Genomic DNA, 14,692 nt, shown 5'->3' with positions numbered 1-14,692 from the left:
GCACTTGTTGATCATCTTTATGTTTTAAGTGTGTGCTTAAATCTCTGGAATATGATTCAGGAGAAGAAGAAACTCATATATTGGTAGCACAGAACACGAAGTAGTGGCTCTTGCAGACATTAAAGCACGGTTGGATAATCCTTCTGCATTAAGTGCATTTTTCAATGAGTGGCTGCACCAGATCTGTCAGCTTCTGACACTGTCAGGTGGATATAGATTGTCCTGAGCTCATATCAGAACCAGAATAATGGTGCTTAACTTTATCAGTGCTGAAATTAGTGCAGTCTGCACTGTAAAGGAGTACAGTCTTTTTGGAATCCTATTTGCACCTAGCCTAAAGAAACTTTTCTGTATTTTGTTAAAATGATGACATTTAAAATTTTCAGCGAGCTACCTGCAGCTTCCTAACTTCAAGATCTTTTGCCTGAGATGTAGGTCAGCTGTAACGTTTGGGTTAAGGGTTTTGAGGGCAGAGGGTTGCGCTTTTCTTCTCCTTGTTTGGGCTATGGACGAAGGTAAAGTCTGTGCAGGAAGGAGTTGTGGCCATATTGATGATGGCTCCTGTGTCTCTGTCCACTTGCAGTTTGGTCATTCTTCTCTGTTGATAGTGAGATGATGCCCCAAAGGCATCTGGGACATTATTTTGCATTTTATGCCCTAACACCTCACCCAGCTACAGACATGACATAAGAACTGTTACAGCAAAAGTCTGAAGAGAGTGTCCTTCAGCCTGAAGCAGCATTGAAAGCGCTATGGAAACCAGCAGTGGAGGAAAACTTGGGGGTGGGGGGGTGGTTTATTTTGATGGATTCTGGTTACAAAATTAAATTGATCGTATAGAACTTGGCTTTTTACGTGCCTATTCTCTGCCTGTTCCTTTGTTTAATTTATTTACTCATCAAATTCCTATGACACCCTTAATCCGAGGATCGCAGGGTAGTTTACAATATAAAAATACAAAAATGCATAACTAGTAACAAAAAAATAATATGCAAAACTAGTAACAAATAAAAACAATACCCCCCCAAGGTATGATGTGGCAGTGAAATGGGCAGTGTTGACCTTTAGTTGTGAAGTTGAGATTTCAATTTTAGTACGTGGAAGGGCAAGCTACAGCCATTTGCATCAGTACCTTTCAAAGTGACCAATAGGAACACTTTAAAGTTTGTTGTTTGTTGAGTATTGTGCTGCATCTTTGTGGTTTATTATGCTAAATCCTTAACTTTGATCAAATATTAATGTTGCCAATACTAAATTGCATTTAGTGATTAAGCTATTTTTGTTTCTCCCCTTCAGTGTGACAATGCAAAGGGACTTAAAGCCTTCTATGATGCAATAAAATATGGACCTACACACCTAATGGTTTTTGGTGGAGTATGTACAACCGTAACATCCATCATTGCTGAATCCCTAATAGGATGGAATTTGGTACAGGTAAGAACAACACCTTATAGATATGTTGATTGATACCTTTAAAATGTTAGGTTGTTCTTTGGAAAACTTTGTAGATGTTTTTATTATTAATAGTTCTGCACTGGGTTGAGCAGTCCTTAGGCTTGTATGAGCTGCTTTTCACAAGAACCTAAAGGTCTAGTGACAGGAAACAGTGACTGGGATGGAGTCAGAATCTAAATGGTGGCTCAAGGAACCAGTTGCCTACAGGTTACTATGAACCATATACTGAAATGGCCTGCATCTAAAAGTACAAATGTACATCTATTACAGATCAAGAATTCTAGCATCAACCTCCCAAACTGGTCAGCAGAGAGGGACGAAAGCAACTAATGTGTCTTATAGGTAAAGGTAAAGGGACCTCTGACTGTTAAGTCCAGTCATGGGGTTGTGGCGTTCATCTCACTTTACTGGCCGAGAGAGCCAGCATTTGTCCTCAGACAGCTTCTGGGTCATGTGGCCAGCATGACTAAGCCGCTTCTGGCGAACCAGTGCAGCGCACAGAAACGCCATTTACCTTCCCGCCGGAGCGGTACCTTGACATGTTTTCGAACTGCTAGGTTGGCAGGAGCAGGGACCGAACAACAGGAGCTCACCCTGTTGCCGGGATTCGAACCGCCGACCTTCTGATCGGCAAGCCCTAGGCTGTGTGGTTTAGACCACAACACCACCCGCTTCCCATAGGTAGTGGGCACTAAAGCAGAGAGATAAGCACAAAGGCAGCAATTTAATATAAGGCATTTTTTGTATATTTCACTGGGCAAGTGAATATGCATAGGCTTGGTTATCACATCACATCAGTAAGAAAACCAGACGAACAGCCTGATCCTATGCATGCTTGCTCAGAAGAGAGGTCTACTGACTTCAAAGGGACCTACTCCAATTGTGCGCATATCGGAACCTTAGAAGTTAAAAGTAGGGTGGGGGAACGAAGGACTTTTACAGTGGGGCTTCTACTAAAAGTTCAGTAATGCAAAATGCCTATCAATCTATGGGACTTGCTTAGTTGCTGACTCAAAAGGCACGGAAATAATAATTAAGGCACCTTCACAACAGGTAAGCTATCAGTTTTCAGCTCGTAGCCCAAGACACCCTGGACTATTTTAATAAATTCTGAAAAGGGGACTTCTTTGCGTGTTTGTTTTAAAACCCACAGCATGAAGACTACGTCATAATGTTGCCTATCACTCCCCAGCGATGGAGTGTAAGGAAACACCACATGCTGTGTGCCACTGGGGGTGCGGAGGGAGCCCCTGCGGCTCGCCTTGCAAGATGGCACAGGGGGTGCACTCATGTGCCGCAGTCCAGGAGAGTGGGCGGCAGCCTTGCCACTCACCCTCCTCTCTCTGATGGAGCTGCAGGGCTGGGCATGAAGAAGCAGGTTTTTTTAATCTATTTTTTTGTCTTTTGGAATCTCAGTACCAAAAATCCCTAGAAGAAAAGCTTGGGTTTTTTATTGACAGTTATCTTAAACATTTTCTTCAATTGGTTATAAATCATTTCCCAGAAAACCTTTACTCTCTTACCAGACCACCACATATGGTAAAAAATAACTTCTTTTTCTTTATATTGCCATCATGTGTTTGATTTTGATTTATACATTTTTGCCAATCTGCTAGGAGTTAAATACCATCTACACATCATTATCATCTGTTATTTGATTATTGATGTAAACTTCCAAAATGTATTTTGGATAGTTAAGTTTTTACCTCTATCTTCGGTATATTTTATTTTATTTTATTCTATTCTATTGCTATGGCTAGTGGCTTAAGCAAATAAAGATTCTACATCATTATCATGTAGTTTTCTTTTAGTGTATAACATGTTGTAAACTTAAGATCTACATTCCATAACTTCTCCCATGCAGCCATTTCAATATTATGGGATAGATCTCTTGCCCAGTGAATCATGGCCAACTTCACCTGCTCGCCTTTGTCTCCTATTCTAATAATAGTTTGTACATTTTTGGAAATAACTTTTATCATTATTCCTTAGTAACTCTCTTTCAAATTGCGAGGTTTGATTTAAAAAAAATCCTTTTATCCGCCTTGAAAACTTCATTGAGTTGAAAATATTGTAAACAATCAATTACTTGTCGATCTAATTCTTCAAACCTCTTTAATGCTATTTCCCAGTCCTTTTCTGTTAATAAATCCCTGTATGTCACCCAGTCGTCCCCCCCTCCTATTTTTCATTGCTATCGCTTCGAGTGGGGAAAGCCACCAAGGTGTATTTCTTTCTAACAAATTTTTGTATTTCTCCCATACCTTGTACAAATTTCTCTTAATAGTATGATTTGTAAAACTTTTGTGTACCTTAGCTTTTAAAAGCCTTTCTAAAATCAAAATCTGCGTATTATTCAATGTCAACCATTGCTTTAACCAGCAAAGACAGGATGCCTCATAATATAATCTTAAGTCTGGCAGGTAGAAGCCACCTCTTTCCTTCAACTCCACTAGTAATTTATATTTTATTCCTGGTTTCTTTCCCTGCCAGATAAATCTCATAATATCTCTTTGCCATTCCTTGAAGCATCCTGTGTTGCCGATCATTGGAATTCTTTGAAATAAAAATAACATTTTTGGTAGTGCATTCATCTTTATGGCTGATATTCTTCCCAAATTCATCCTTCCCCAACTTGGAAGTGTTAGAAGTGTTTCTCTGAATCTCTTTCCATACTTATTCATTATTGTCCTTAAAAACATTAATATGCTTGGGCATTATCCACACTCCTAAATATTTGACCTTTGTCTAATTGTGTGGTCTTTTCCTATCCTGAGGAAAGATTTGGAACTCAGAAGGGCCTATTTTAAAGGTCTAACAGCCTATATTTCCATGCTTTCCTTTGCTGAATATTTTGTGATTTTAAATCTCTGCTGGGAGGTTCTCTCACCAAAGATTATTTGCCCCTACTTGGATCTTAACCATTCTTAATAATAATTTTATTATTTGTACCCTGCCCATCTGATTGGGTTGCCCCAGCTACTCTGGGCGGCTTCCAGCATATAAAAATATAGAATAAGAAACATTTTTTAAAAAATCCTTATACAGGGCTGCCAATAGTAATAATTCCATGGCATCCAGGGAATTTTCCTTTCTATACACAGTACCTATTTTTTCCTTGAACCAACAGTTAACTCTGCTATCACTGCCATTTTGGATTGCTAAACAGAAGCCTTCTTATAACTATGGCCAGTTTGTATCTTGTGGGAAATGGAGGTGTATTAAAATGCCCATGTCCTAGATATTCACAATTCATAGGGTATATGGTACTGTAAGTCTGTGATTCTTGCTGTGGGCTTGCATAAGTAGGCCTTGACTACCTTCAATTTATTTTAGGGTCCCAGTATGTAGGAAGCCATAGTTACCGGTACCTTAACATAGTGCCCTAGAAGTTAAATTACTACCTGGCAAATGTCTGTTACCTGTTAGGAATTATACTGTCAGTCCAACGTTATGAATGACTAACAAAAGACATCAGAACTGGGAGTTCTTAAACCTTTGTGACTGATGCGGCATCAATGAATATATAAATTTGACAGACAATGTGACGTGATGGTGATATTGCCATAGCAATGCAGCCTTAATTGCACAATTATGTATCAAGAACAGACGAAGGACAAATCCTGCATACTCACGAGGCTGCATCTTCTTGAAAACTGATATTGCAGCATACTGGCAGATTTTAGCACGCGATGACGGCATCCAGATACGACAGATACAACATAGTGATCTTGCTGGGAGGGTGGGGAACCCTGATCGGCAGGGAAAAGAGCTAAAAGAAGGCAATGGAGATGTAACAAAGGATGTTTTTGAAGTGCATTGATAACATGATACTGAAAAGTTGGAGAAAGAGTAGCTGGTTAAGCTACCTCTAGCATTAAATTGCTGAAATGCATGCAGCTTTGAATTGTGGTCTTTACCTAGCCTCTTTTGGAAGTGCTATACAGTAGTAGGATTGTAGCAATGAGAGAGGTGGTTTTATTTTTATTTTGCAGTGCAGGGGCTTAACTCCTCAGGGATATTCCAGGCTGTTCCCTGAATGTTAGATTCTTTTTAAAGTCTCTTTTCTCTTACTGATGGGCATTCAAGATGAAAATACGCGGACAGTATTCTGCTCAGTTACTTCCAAGAAATAAGTCTGCTCTTGACTTACAATTTTGTGGTGAATAAGCCCAAAGGCACAGGGATATCATTCATATTTTTTTGTTAAATAACAGTGCATTTTGAAATTACCGGTACTTAAAAGGCTAAAATTATTTACTACGTCAAATTAATTTTTGTCCTATTTGAATCTTGGCCAGTGCTTCCACGAATGCAGATGTGGTAGAAACTATGAACGTCAACTGCCCATGAGTTTCCACATTCAGGCATGTGTGAGAAAAAGCTTGTGTCTCCATGTCACATTAAGAAAGAGAGGTGAGGTGAGCTGGGGAGCTTGTTGTATATTTGACAACAGAAAATCACTTCCTTTCTAGACCAGTCTGGGCCATACCTATTCATCTGGAAAGTCGGCTAGAAATACCCATAGCCAACTATTGTTATTTTGCAGTTAATGCTGAGAAACTAGGTTGCTGCCAGTTGGGAGACAGCTTAATAAATGCTTAGTAATAAGTAGTGGCTTGATATGTGACATTGTGGGGCTACGGTTTTGAGAAATATAAGCTCATAGCTCCCTTGGGCATGCAGAACAAGTTGTGCAGGTCTTGGACTCCTGGCTAGTACTTCCATAAATGTCTGAAATGGTTGCTGGTTCTTTGGTTTATGATACCCTTTTTTTTAAAAAAAAAAAGTTTATAGTCTGTTTTTATGGAGTGTTATATTTAGCTTAAGGATGAGAGAGGCATTTCCCGTTCTTGTAGAAGTCTAAATAAAATGGAGCCAGTAGGCAGAGGAAGCAAATCTGAGCTTGGAGGGATCATTTGCTGCCTATAAAACACAGCTAGGAAGGAAAGGAGGGGGTGAATCTGTGCTTTGCAGCTCCCCCCCTTCCCTTTTTCAAGAACAGATACCTGGCAACGGTAATTTGGAGGAGGGAGACCTCAGAGCTGCTTGGTTCCTTTGACAGGGTCTACGCCCCTGTTAAATAGGTTACCTTATGGCTTCATCATAGCAGTAATGTGCAAACCCACTGGGAGTTCTAACCTGACTGACGTACAGATGTACAGAAGGGCAGCTGGGAAAGCATTCACAAAGTGCGTTCATTTCTGCAACATCATGGCCCTTGGTGTTAATAGAGATCCTTCACAGAAGTTGCTAAAGTTGACAAGGTAACAGTGCTATTTCTCTGCCTGCCATCGTGCTAGCCTTCCACATCTTTAGAAAGTTAGCAGTTATATAGCCTTTGCTGCCGCTTAAAAACAGCTGTTAACTCTGTGACAAAATGTGCCTGCCGTCTGCCTGTAGTAATTCATTAGACATTGGAAATAACGTTGACACATGGTTGTATTTGTCACAAAGACTAAGTTCTGATAAAAATAAAATGTCTGTTCTTTTGTGCCTACTGTCTGTATCACTGCCAATGAACTGCAGCTTGAACGCAAGGCGACATTGGTGGATTATTTGGAAAGGTAATGGGTTGAGTCTTCAGCTATTGACTCAAGGAAATGAGGAAGCAAGTGCATGGTTCATGGCTTGAGCCCACCCTTAAATCCAGAAGGTTAGCCTTTGGAGGGATGAAGGTCAGACTACCAATATCAGGGCTTCCTTAGTACAGTGGTACCTCGGGTTAAGAACTTAATTCGTTCTGGAGGTCCGTTCTTAACCTGAGGTACCACTTTAGCTATTGGGGTCTCCTGCTGCCACCGCACCACTGCCGCATGCTTTCTGTTCTCACCCTGAAGCAAAGTTCTTAACCTGAGGTACTATTTCTGGGTTAGCGGAGTCTGTAACCTGAAGCGTCTGTAACCCGAGGTACCACTGTACTGTGAGGGTAAACACTTGCTGTTGAGTGTGCACTCCAGGAATTAATGGCAGGCATATTCCTCTCCTCCCCGCCAGCTGTGAGCAGCATGACATAGTGAAATGGCCAGTGTTGACCTTTAGTTGTGAAGTTTCATCTGCTTGATATGCCTTATCAATCTCCTTACTCTCTGCCTGGGTGCTGTGGTTTGTAAATAAGCAAATGTGTGGATATTGTTGTCTTCTTCTTTGGCAATCACTCATAGCCGAGTAAGATTGTCTTCCGTGAACATAATCTTAACAGTGAGTCCGTAAGTGACTGTGGAAGCCAATTCTGAATCCACACACCCTTCCACAGTGGGGTCATAGGTTTCCTGGCGAGAGTTGATCACGGTGACGGTTTGCTAAATGTGCCTTCCTTGGACACCTTTTCCAGCCCCACCCCTTTATGAGGTGAGCAGAGTGGATCCTAAATAGGACTGCTCAGTCATGGATACAGCTGCCGAGCTGCTCAACTGCCTCATTCCTTGAGTCAGAACGACTGAATCTGTATCCACTGCCCATTAGGATTAGGGGCTTCCAGATTTCACGGTCCTGCCCCCGTTACCATTTGCCGATTGCCATGGGACTTTTTTGGGTTTGGGATGGGTTTTTGGAAGATGCCTGCATGTGAATTTGTTTTTTGTGTATAGATCAGTGCACGCTGACCAATGCACAATCTTCACAGTAAGGCTCTATTCCGATGGCATGAGTATCATGATGACTGGTACATTCGTATCTGCTGCTGCCTCCATCCACCTTCAGAGCATGCCTCTTGTTATCTTCCGCCTGTTCTGCTGTTGAGGACTTCTTGGATCATTCTTTGTCTAGCTCCTCCCCTTTGACCTTACTGCCTTGGGTGACCTTGCTGGGAGTAGAGTACTCCCGATGGCTTTGCTCACAAGGGTCATAAGAACGTGCAAGCCCATTCACCACAACAAGGTGAGCGAGTGAGGTGTGTGATGTAATGGGAAGCAATACAAGTGCCATAGTATCAGGTCCACCTTGTGTCAAACTGAAGAGTAAGGCAAAAATGAAGCAAATGGTTATCATAACAACAAAATCTACGTGATGGTCAGATGAGTGAGAAGATCTGAGCTGGAGCCTTTGGTACCAGTCAGGCAGTACTAATTCACACGCTCGGACGTACTGTTGTTAAGAGATGACCGTCTTGCCTGGCCTCCCTATAGCTTCCTCCTATGGCCATAGCTTGGTACCTACACGTAGGTAGAGCTTTCACCTGGTTCAGGATCCTCTGCAGGCACAGTGAATGCAAGAGAAACAGATAGCTGGGTTTGTTTGTTTGATGGAGGAAGATGTAGGCTGGTCAGGGTAGAATCCAGCATTGTTTAGCGAGGATGGCATTCTGTTGACAAAGTTATGCCAATGAAATGAGGATAACAAGGCTGTTTTAGGAACACGGGAGTGCTCCTGTAGTTGTGGCGAGTAGCAAAAACATGGTTTCACCCTTTATAAGCCTAAAATTCTAAACTGGCATGGATCAAGTTTCCCAAAGATTCCCCATGCAGCACACTACAGCTCAGGTGTTTCATACAGCAATACAGAACCGTCCTCATCATCTGGAGAATTGCCTGAAAGACCAAGAAAAAATGTGAATGCCTGAAGGATAGGTTGTAAGGAACCGCAACTTGTGACATTACACAACATCATTTCTGATCCTGGGGCATGTCTGTTAAAGCACCAACCTTAGATTCCAATTTCCTGTGTGTTTGTGGAGGCTGAGCCAAAATAGTGTTCTGTAGTCTAATAAGTCGTAAAAGGGTAAGCCTAATTGGGTAACTGAATTTCAGAATTGTGGCCCTAGGCTTTAAAATCCGAAAATAGTTCAAGACTAGTAATAATTTAGGATTGTGTTTTGCGTCGTATTTGTGTAATTGCCTGTAAATATGTAACTCTTAAGTGAAAACATGTTTTGTTGCAACTAGACTATGAAAAATCTAAAGTGGTAATTTGTATAATGGATTAGGCTGTTGTTTAAACAGGCGAAAATCTCCTTGGAGGTCGGCGCCCAAGTGAGTCTTGCCCACCTCTGTGTCATTTTGACACCAGCCTGCAATCCTATACACACTTATCTAGGAGTAAGTCCCATTTTAAACAGCGTAACTGGCATCTGAGGGGTCAGGTGTAGGATTGCACTGCAAAGGAGTTAAAATTTATTTATTTAGTTGGTCTGCAGACCATATAAGCACAATAAAATTTATGTATTTGAAGCATTTTTATCTTACTCCTTGGTCAAAGAAAGCTGTCAGAGTAGCTTACAAGCATCAAAAGTTATTCCAAGCCCTCAAGTTTACAATCTAAGACGCAACACAAAAGGAAAAGGGTATTGGGAGGGAAGAGGGTTGGGGGAAGAAAATAAAAGCCAGACACTGTTCCTTGATTACAGTGTTTTTAAAATGACTAGCTGAAATGGAAAGATTTCAAGGAGAGCAGTCAAATGTTGCTACCCTTTCAACAGAGGAACTGTGGACCCTTCTCCTGTAGCCTGATGGAAGGCTGTGGCGATGTAACACTTCAGAGTGACTGGGGAAACCCAGCCAGATGGGTGGGGTATAAATAATGAAATTTATTATTATTATTATTTATTATTATTAATTACATAAAAAGCATACACTTAATATGCCACATAAAAAAGTAAAAATTGCGGGTGGGGGGGAGGGAAATGTCAAAATGAATATATGCCCTCAAAACTCTCCAGCAGCTAACTGGGCTGCAAATATATTTCCCTGAGACTAGAAGGTTTTACATGAAAAACAAAAACTACCTGCCCTCCGTCACATATTGATTATTTCCATGTAATAGGATTCTCCCTGCAACCCGCCCCCCCGCAACCACCCCTGCAATTTTCCAGTACTTCATGTTCTTTAGGAAAATTGTGAAATAAGGACATACAACTTATACAATTATTTAAAACTATCCCTGAATGCCTCTCTTCCCAGCTACTTCTGCGATTATTTTAATTTGGGTATAACTGTAAACTGGTTGTGGTTGTTGTGGTTGTTGTTGTTGTTATTGGTTCCTATTGATTTATTGGTTTGTTCGTTGTTTGTGCAGGATATATTTTTTTTTAATGTTTGATGCTTTGTTGTGTTTTCATACATGTTGCAAGCCACCCAGAGTGGCTGCGAAACCCAGCAAGATGGACGGGATATAAATTTTTAAAAATATTATTAATTTCCTTTTTTAAAAAAATATGCATATTAGCTGGTTAACAAAAGTAGCATTCCATCAGTTAAATTCCCCTAAACATCAAACACAATTCCTCCCATAAATGAGAATAATCAACACATTTAGCAAACCTTTCACTAACTAATCCCTATCGCTTAAATATCAGCAACAGAAAAATACATTAATATAAAAATATGTTGCAGTTTAAGCCAATTAAATTAATCAAAGTCTATTAAAGTAATGCAGTAAAACAGCAGAGTACAAGTGCCCTAATCTCAATCAGCATAACAGCAATAGAAAATGAGCTGACATCTTTAGTCCCTGAAAGCTCCATGCCAAGGCAATGCATGAATACAAATAACTGACAACAGCTTATCTCTCACCTGGGCTGCCTTGCCTCCTAGGACATTCTCCAACATGGACTCCTTCTCTCACCAAGGAACTGAAAATCAATATAGTTTGCATCAAAAGGAATGGTGCTCTCTAGGTCCTCCTATCCAATGGTTTTGTCTTCTTAGATCACGAATTTCAGCTTCACTATGAGAGGGAGCATTCTGTTCCCTGGGCAGTGTTCTGGGTGCCTGAGGCTTTATTTAGGTTCAAAGACTGTCTCAAGGGAAATCTAAAAAAATGTAGTATAAACACTGTCAACTGGGAAATACTGGCCTGCGAGTACTGCAGTTGGAGAACAGCCTTTACCAAAGGTGTCATGGGCTTTGAAGACACTCAAACTCAGGATGCAAGGGAGAAATGTGCTAAGAGGAAGGCACGCTTGGCAAATCCACAGCGTGATCAACTCCCGCCCGGAAACCAATGTCCCCACTGTGGAAGGACATGTGGATCCAGAATTGGCCTCCACAGTCACTTACGGACTCATTGTTAAAACCGTGTTTATGGAAGACAATCTTACTCGGCTACGAGTGATCGCCAAAGTAGAAGAAGATTTTGTCTCACAAACTGACCCCTTGCAAATAGGAGAAGAAATCTTCAATATAGTTAGCATTAGCTAACTGTACAGTGGTACCTCAGGTTAAGTACTTAATTCGTTCCGGAGGTCCGTACTTAACCTGAAACTGTTCTTAACCTGAAGCACCACTTTAGCTAATGGGGCCTCCTGCTTCTGCCGCACCACCGGAGCACGATTTCTGTTCTCACCCTGAAGCAAAATTCTTAACCTGAGGTACTATTTCTGGGTTAGCGGAGTCTGTAACCTGAAGCATATGTAACCCGAGGTACCACAGTAGCTATATTTTATATTCCCCAAATGGTGGGGCAACCGTTGATGTAACCTGAAACCTGCCTATCTCCTCACAGAGTCTCATTTGCAAGTCTGCAAACTCCTGCCAACACTCCAGTTTGAGATTGGCCAGATATAGACTTCATGGCTTTACCATTAGCCCCCTCCCGTCCACTTTGTTTACCAGCTAGCCTGATGATGTGGTGAACTTGAAAGCGTGCACACTGTTGCGTGACGTTTTGGTTGGTGAGGAAGGTACCACCTTCACAGACTTGTTTTGAGTGTCAGGCCCAATGAGCAGAGAAGCTCGTTCCTGGTGGTCTTACTCCATGAAAATCAGTTGTCTAAAACTCCTCGCCTCCTCACAGCCATCTTAAGACATGCTTCCTCTTTCTGTCAGGGGTTCTTATCACCATCAACAATACTGATAGCTTTTGTGCCGGGTTGCTGCAGCAGCATGAAAGCACAGACCATTTGCACAGAGAGTAATTAGTTAAGGCCTAATCTCCTACAGCTGTGTGAAATGGAACCTGTAGGTCAGTGTTTCCCAACCTTTTTTGGGCAAAGGCACACTTGTTTCATGAAAAAAATCTCGAGGCACACCACCATGCCAGATGGGGAAAGGTCACTTTTTACTTATGTAAAAAAAAAATTAAAAAATAGTAACAGCATAGAAGGTAATGGTTAGGCTAGCATCCCTCTTCCAAATATGCTAGGTTTTTATTTGCAGGGACTGTTCTACATGGGAAAGCATTCAGCACTGTCATTCTCCCATCTGCCATCTGAATTGGTACTATTCTGGGTCAACTTACTCTGCTGCATGTGTAGATGAAAATGGCACCAAGTGTGGGGGAGGGGGTTTCAGATACAGGATATTAAGCATACACGTACTTCAGATTGAACTGGTTGCTTGCTTTGCAAGTTTTCATTTCCCAAATGACTGCCTTGGCAAGCGCAATACCTACCAGGCTCAACGCCGGTCTCGCGCTGCCGCTTCCCGCGCTCTCAAGGACCCGGGAGGAGGAAGGCGTGAAGGGAATCCCGAAGGCGCAAAAATCTCGCGCATGCGCAGGCCTTCCACCTGCGACAGCCCAGTAGGCCGGCCGAAGCGAGCGGCGATGGGATGTGGGAGGGAGCTCGCTCGCCGCCCCGCGTGTGCCTATGTGGGGCACGTTACAGCCCCGTGACGTCAGCGCCACGCAGGCAGCCAGGCAGGCAGACGGCGAGAGCCCCGTGCTGGGCGGCCTCTCCTCGCCGCCGCCGCCCCGCCTCTCACCGCCCGACTCGCCCGCCTCCCTCCCACGGCACACCAGGCAACGTCTCGTGGCACACTAGTGTGCCACGGAACACCGGTTGGGAAACACTGCTGTAGGTGATTGACAAAGATGCATGGTGATCTATCCTGTGAACTGGGAATTAGGACCGAGCAGAGGCCAGAGCAAGCCCTAGGTGGTGGAGGAGAGAAAACAAAAAGGAAAGCTCAGGTAACTAGGGTAAAGGGCAAACAGTTAGCTCATGGCTTAATAGGGTGGGATCCACAGCAACAGGAATAAATACCAGGCTTTTCTTTCAAGTGTGGTGGGAAAGGAAGGGGTAGGGAGTGATGAAGAAGTTGGGGAGTCCTAAGAACTGGAGAGAGAGGGGGAGAGAGACAGAAATGCTGTGGTCCAGGCAGACCCTGAAAGTGGAAGGCCTTCCAATAACCTGCAGATTTCACCTGTTAGGAGCAGGGGCCCTGAGAGGAAGTGCTTTCCTGGTACAGTGGTACCTTGGGTTACAGACGCTTCAGGTTACAGACTCCGCTAACCCAAAAATAGAACCTCAGGTTAAGAACTTTGCTTCAGGATGAGAACAGAAATCGCGTGGCGGCAGCGGGAGGCCCCATTAGCTAAAGTGGTACCTCAGATTAAGAACAGTTTCAGGTTAAGAACGGACCTCCAGAACAAATTAAGTTCTTAACCCGAGGTACCACTGTATCTCCAAACAAAGTCAGATGGCTTTTAGAAGTCATTGTCTTTTCTGCCCTGGGATCAGGAACTAGACAAGGAAATAGTGTGAGGCAACTTAAGTTACAGTGTCCATCTTTGAAACGAACTCTGAATTGAACACAAACATGTTAAAATCTGTCTTTGTATTCTCTAATCTGCATCCATCAAACATATTGCCCCACTTTGGACTACATCTGAGGTTGAGGAACTCCTGTTTAAACAGCTGAGATCGAACCGTGTTTATAATCCTGGCGCGTTGACTAACCACAGTTTAAACTAGCTCAAATGTCTCGCAAGTGGCTTTGGTGCAAGCTAATATGCTTTGATTGTTCTAGCAAGCTGTTAGTGTGCTTGCATTTCAGGAACTATATGAATTTCAAAATGGGTCATTTGATGGAAATAAATGGTTTAGATTGTGTGTGTGTAAAACAGAGAAAGAGAGAGATTTAAATTGTGTTAATTCAAATCAATCCACCCTGAGCAAGAGCCATTTTAAAAAAAAAGGATGTACTGAAGGGTCAGTTGAGTTTTCTGGCAGCCGGGATTGTGGAAGGAAGTCTGAATGTTTCTGGCCAGACTGATTCAGAACTTGACTTACTGTTAAAAGCAATGAAAATTCTCCTGCAAAAGATATGGAATACTGTGAAAGGAGCTAGAACAATCTTCCAGCTGTCTTTAAAAACTTATGGGTGGGAACTGAGGTCAAGTAGGTCTCATTCCCCAACATTTTAAATCTGAAAATGAAATCATTGAGTGTGTGACGTCCTCATTTCTAAGTATCCAAAAATTCTTAAGAAAGTTGCTGTATAGTAACTGGATTAAATGTCACAGATACCCCATGCCACCCATCCTTGTCCTAGGATCCCGTTTTTCTGAGCTGATGTTT

General features: G+C 42.3%; 1 protein-coding gene across 1 annotated transcript in view; it reads left to right on the top strand.

Annotated features, from left to right (window-relative positions):
- GABBR2 (gamma-aminobutyric acid type B receptor subunit 2) overlaps positions 1–14,692 on the top strand; it is a 288,773-nt gene that overhangs the window by 34,149 nt on the left and 239,932 nt on the right. Inside the window, exon 2 of the mRNA XM_083519142.1 lies at positions 1,297–1,434. Coding sequence (XP_083375268.1) covers positions 1,297–1,434 — 138 coding nt within the window. The remainder of the gene's footprint in view (positions 1–1,296; positions 1,435–14,692) is intronic.

The sequence above is a fragment of the Podarcis liolepis genome (genome assembly GCF_965112155.1).
Source record: "Podarcis liolepis genome assembly, chromosome: 8".
Lineage (NCBI taxonomy): Eukaryota > Metazoa > Chordata > Lepidosauria > Squamata > Lacertidae > Podarcis > Podarcis liolepis.
This window is presented reverse-complemented; position numbering and strand designations above follow the sequence as displayed.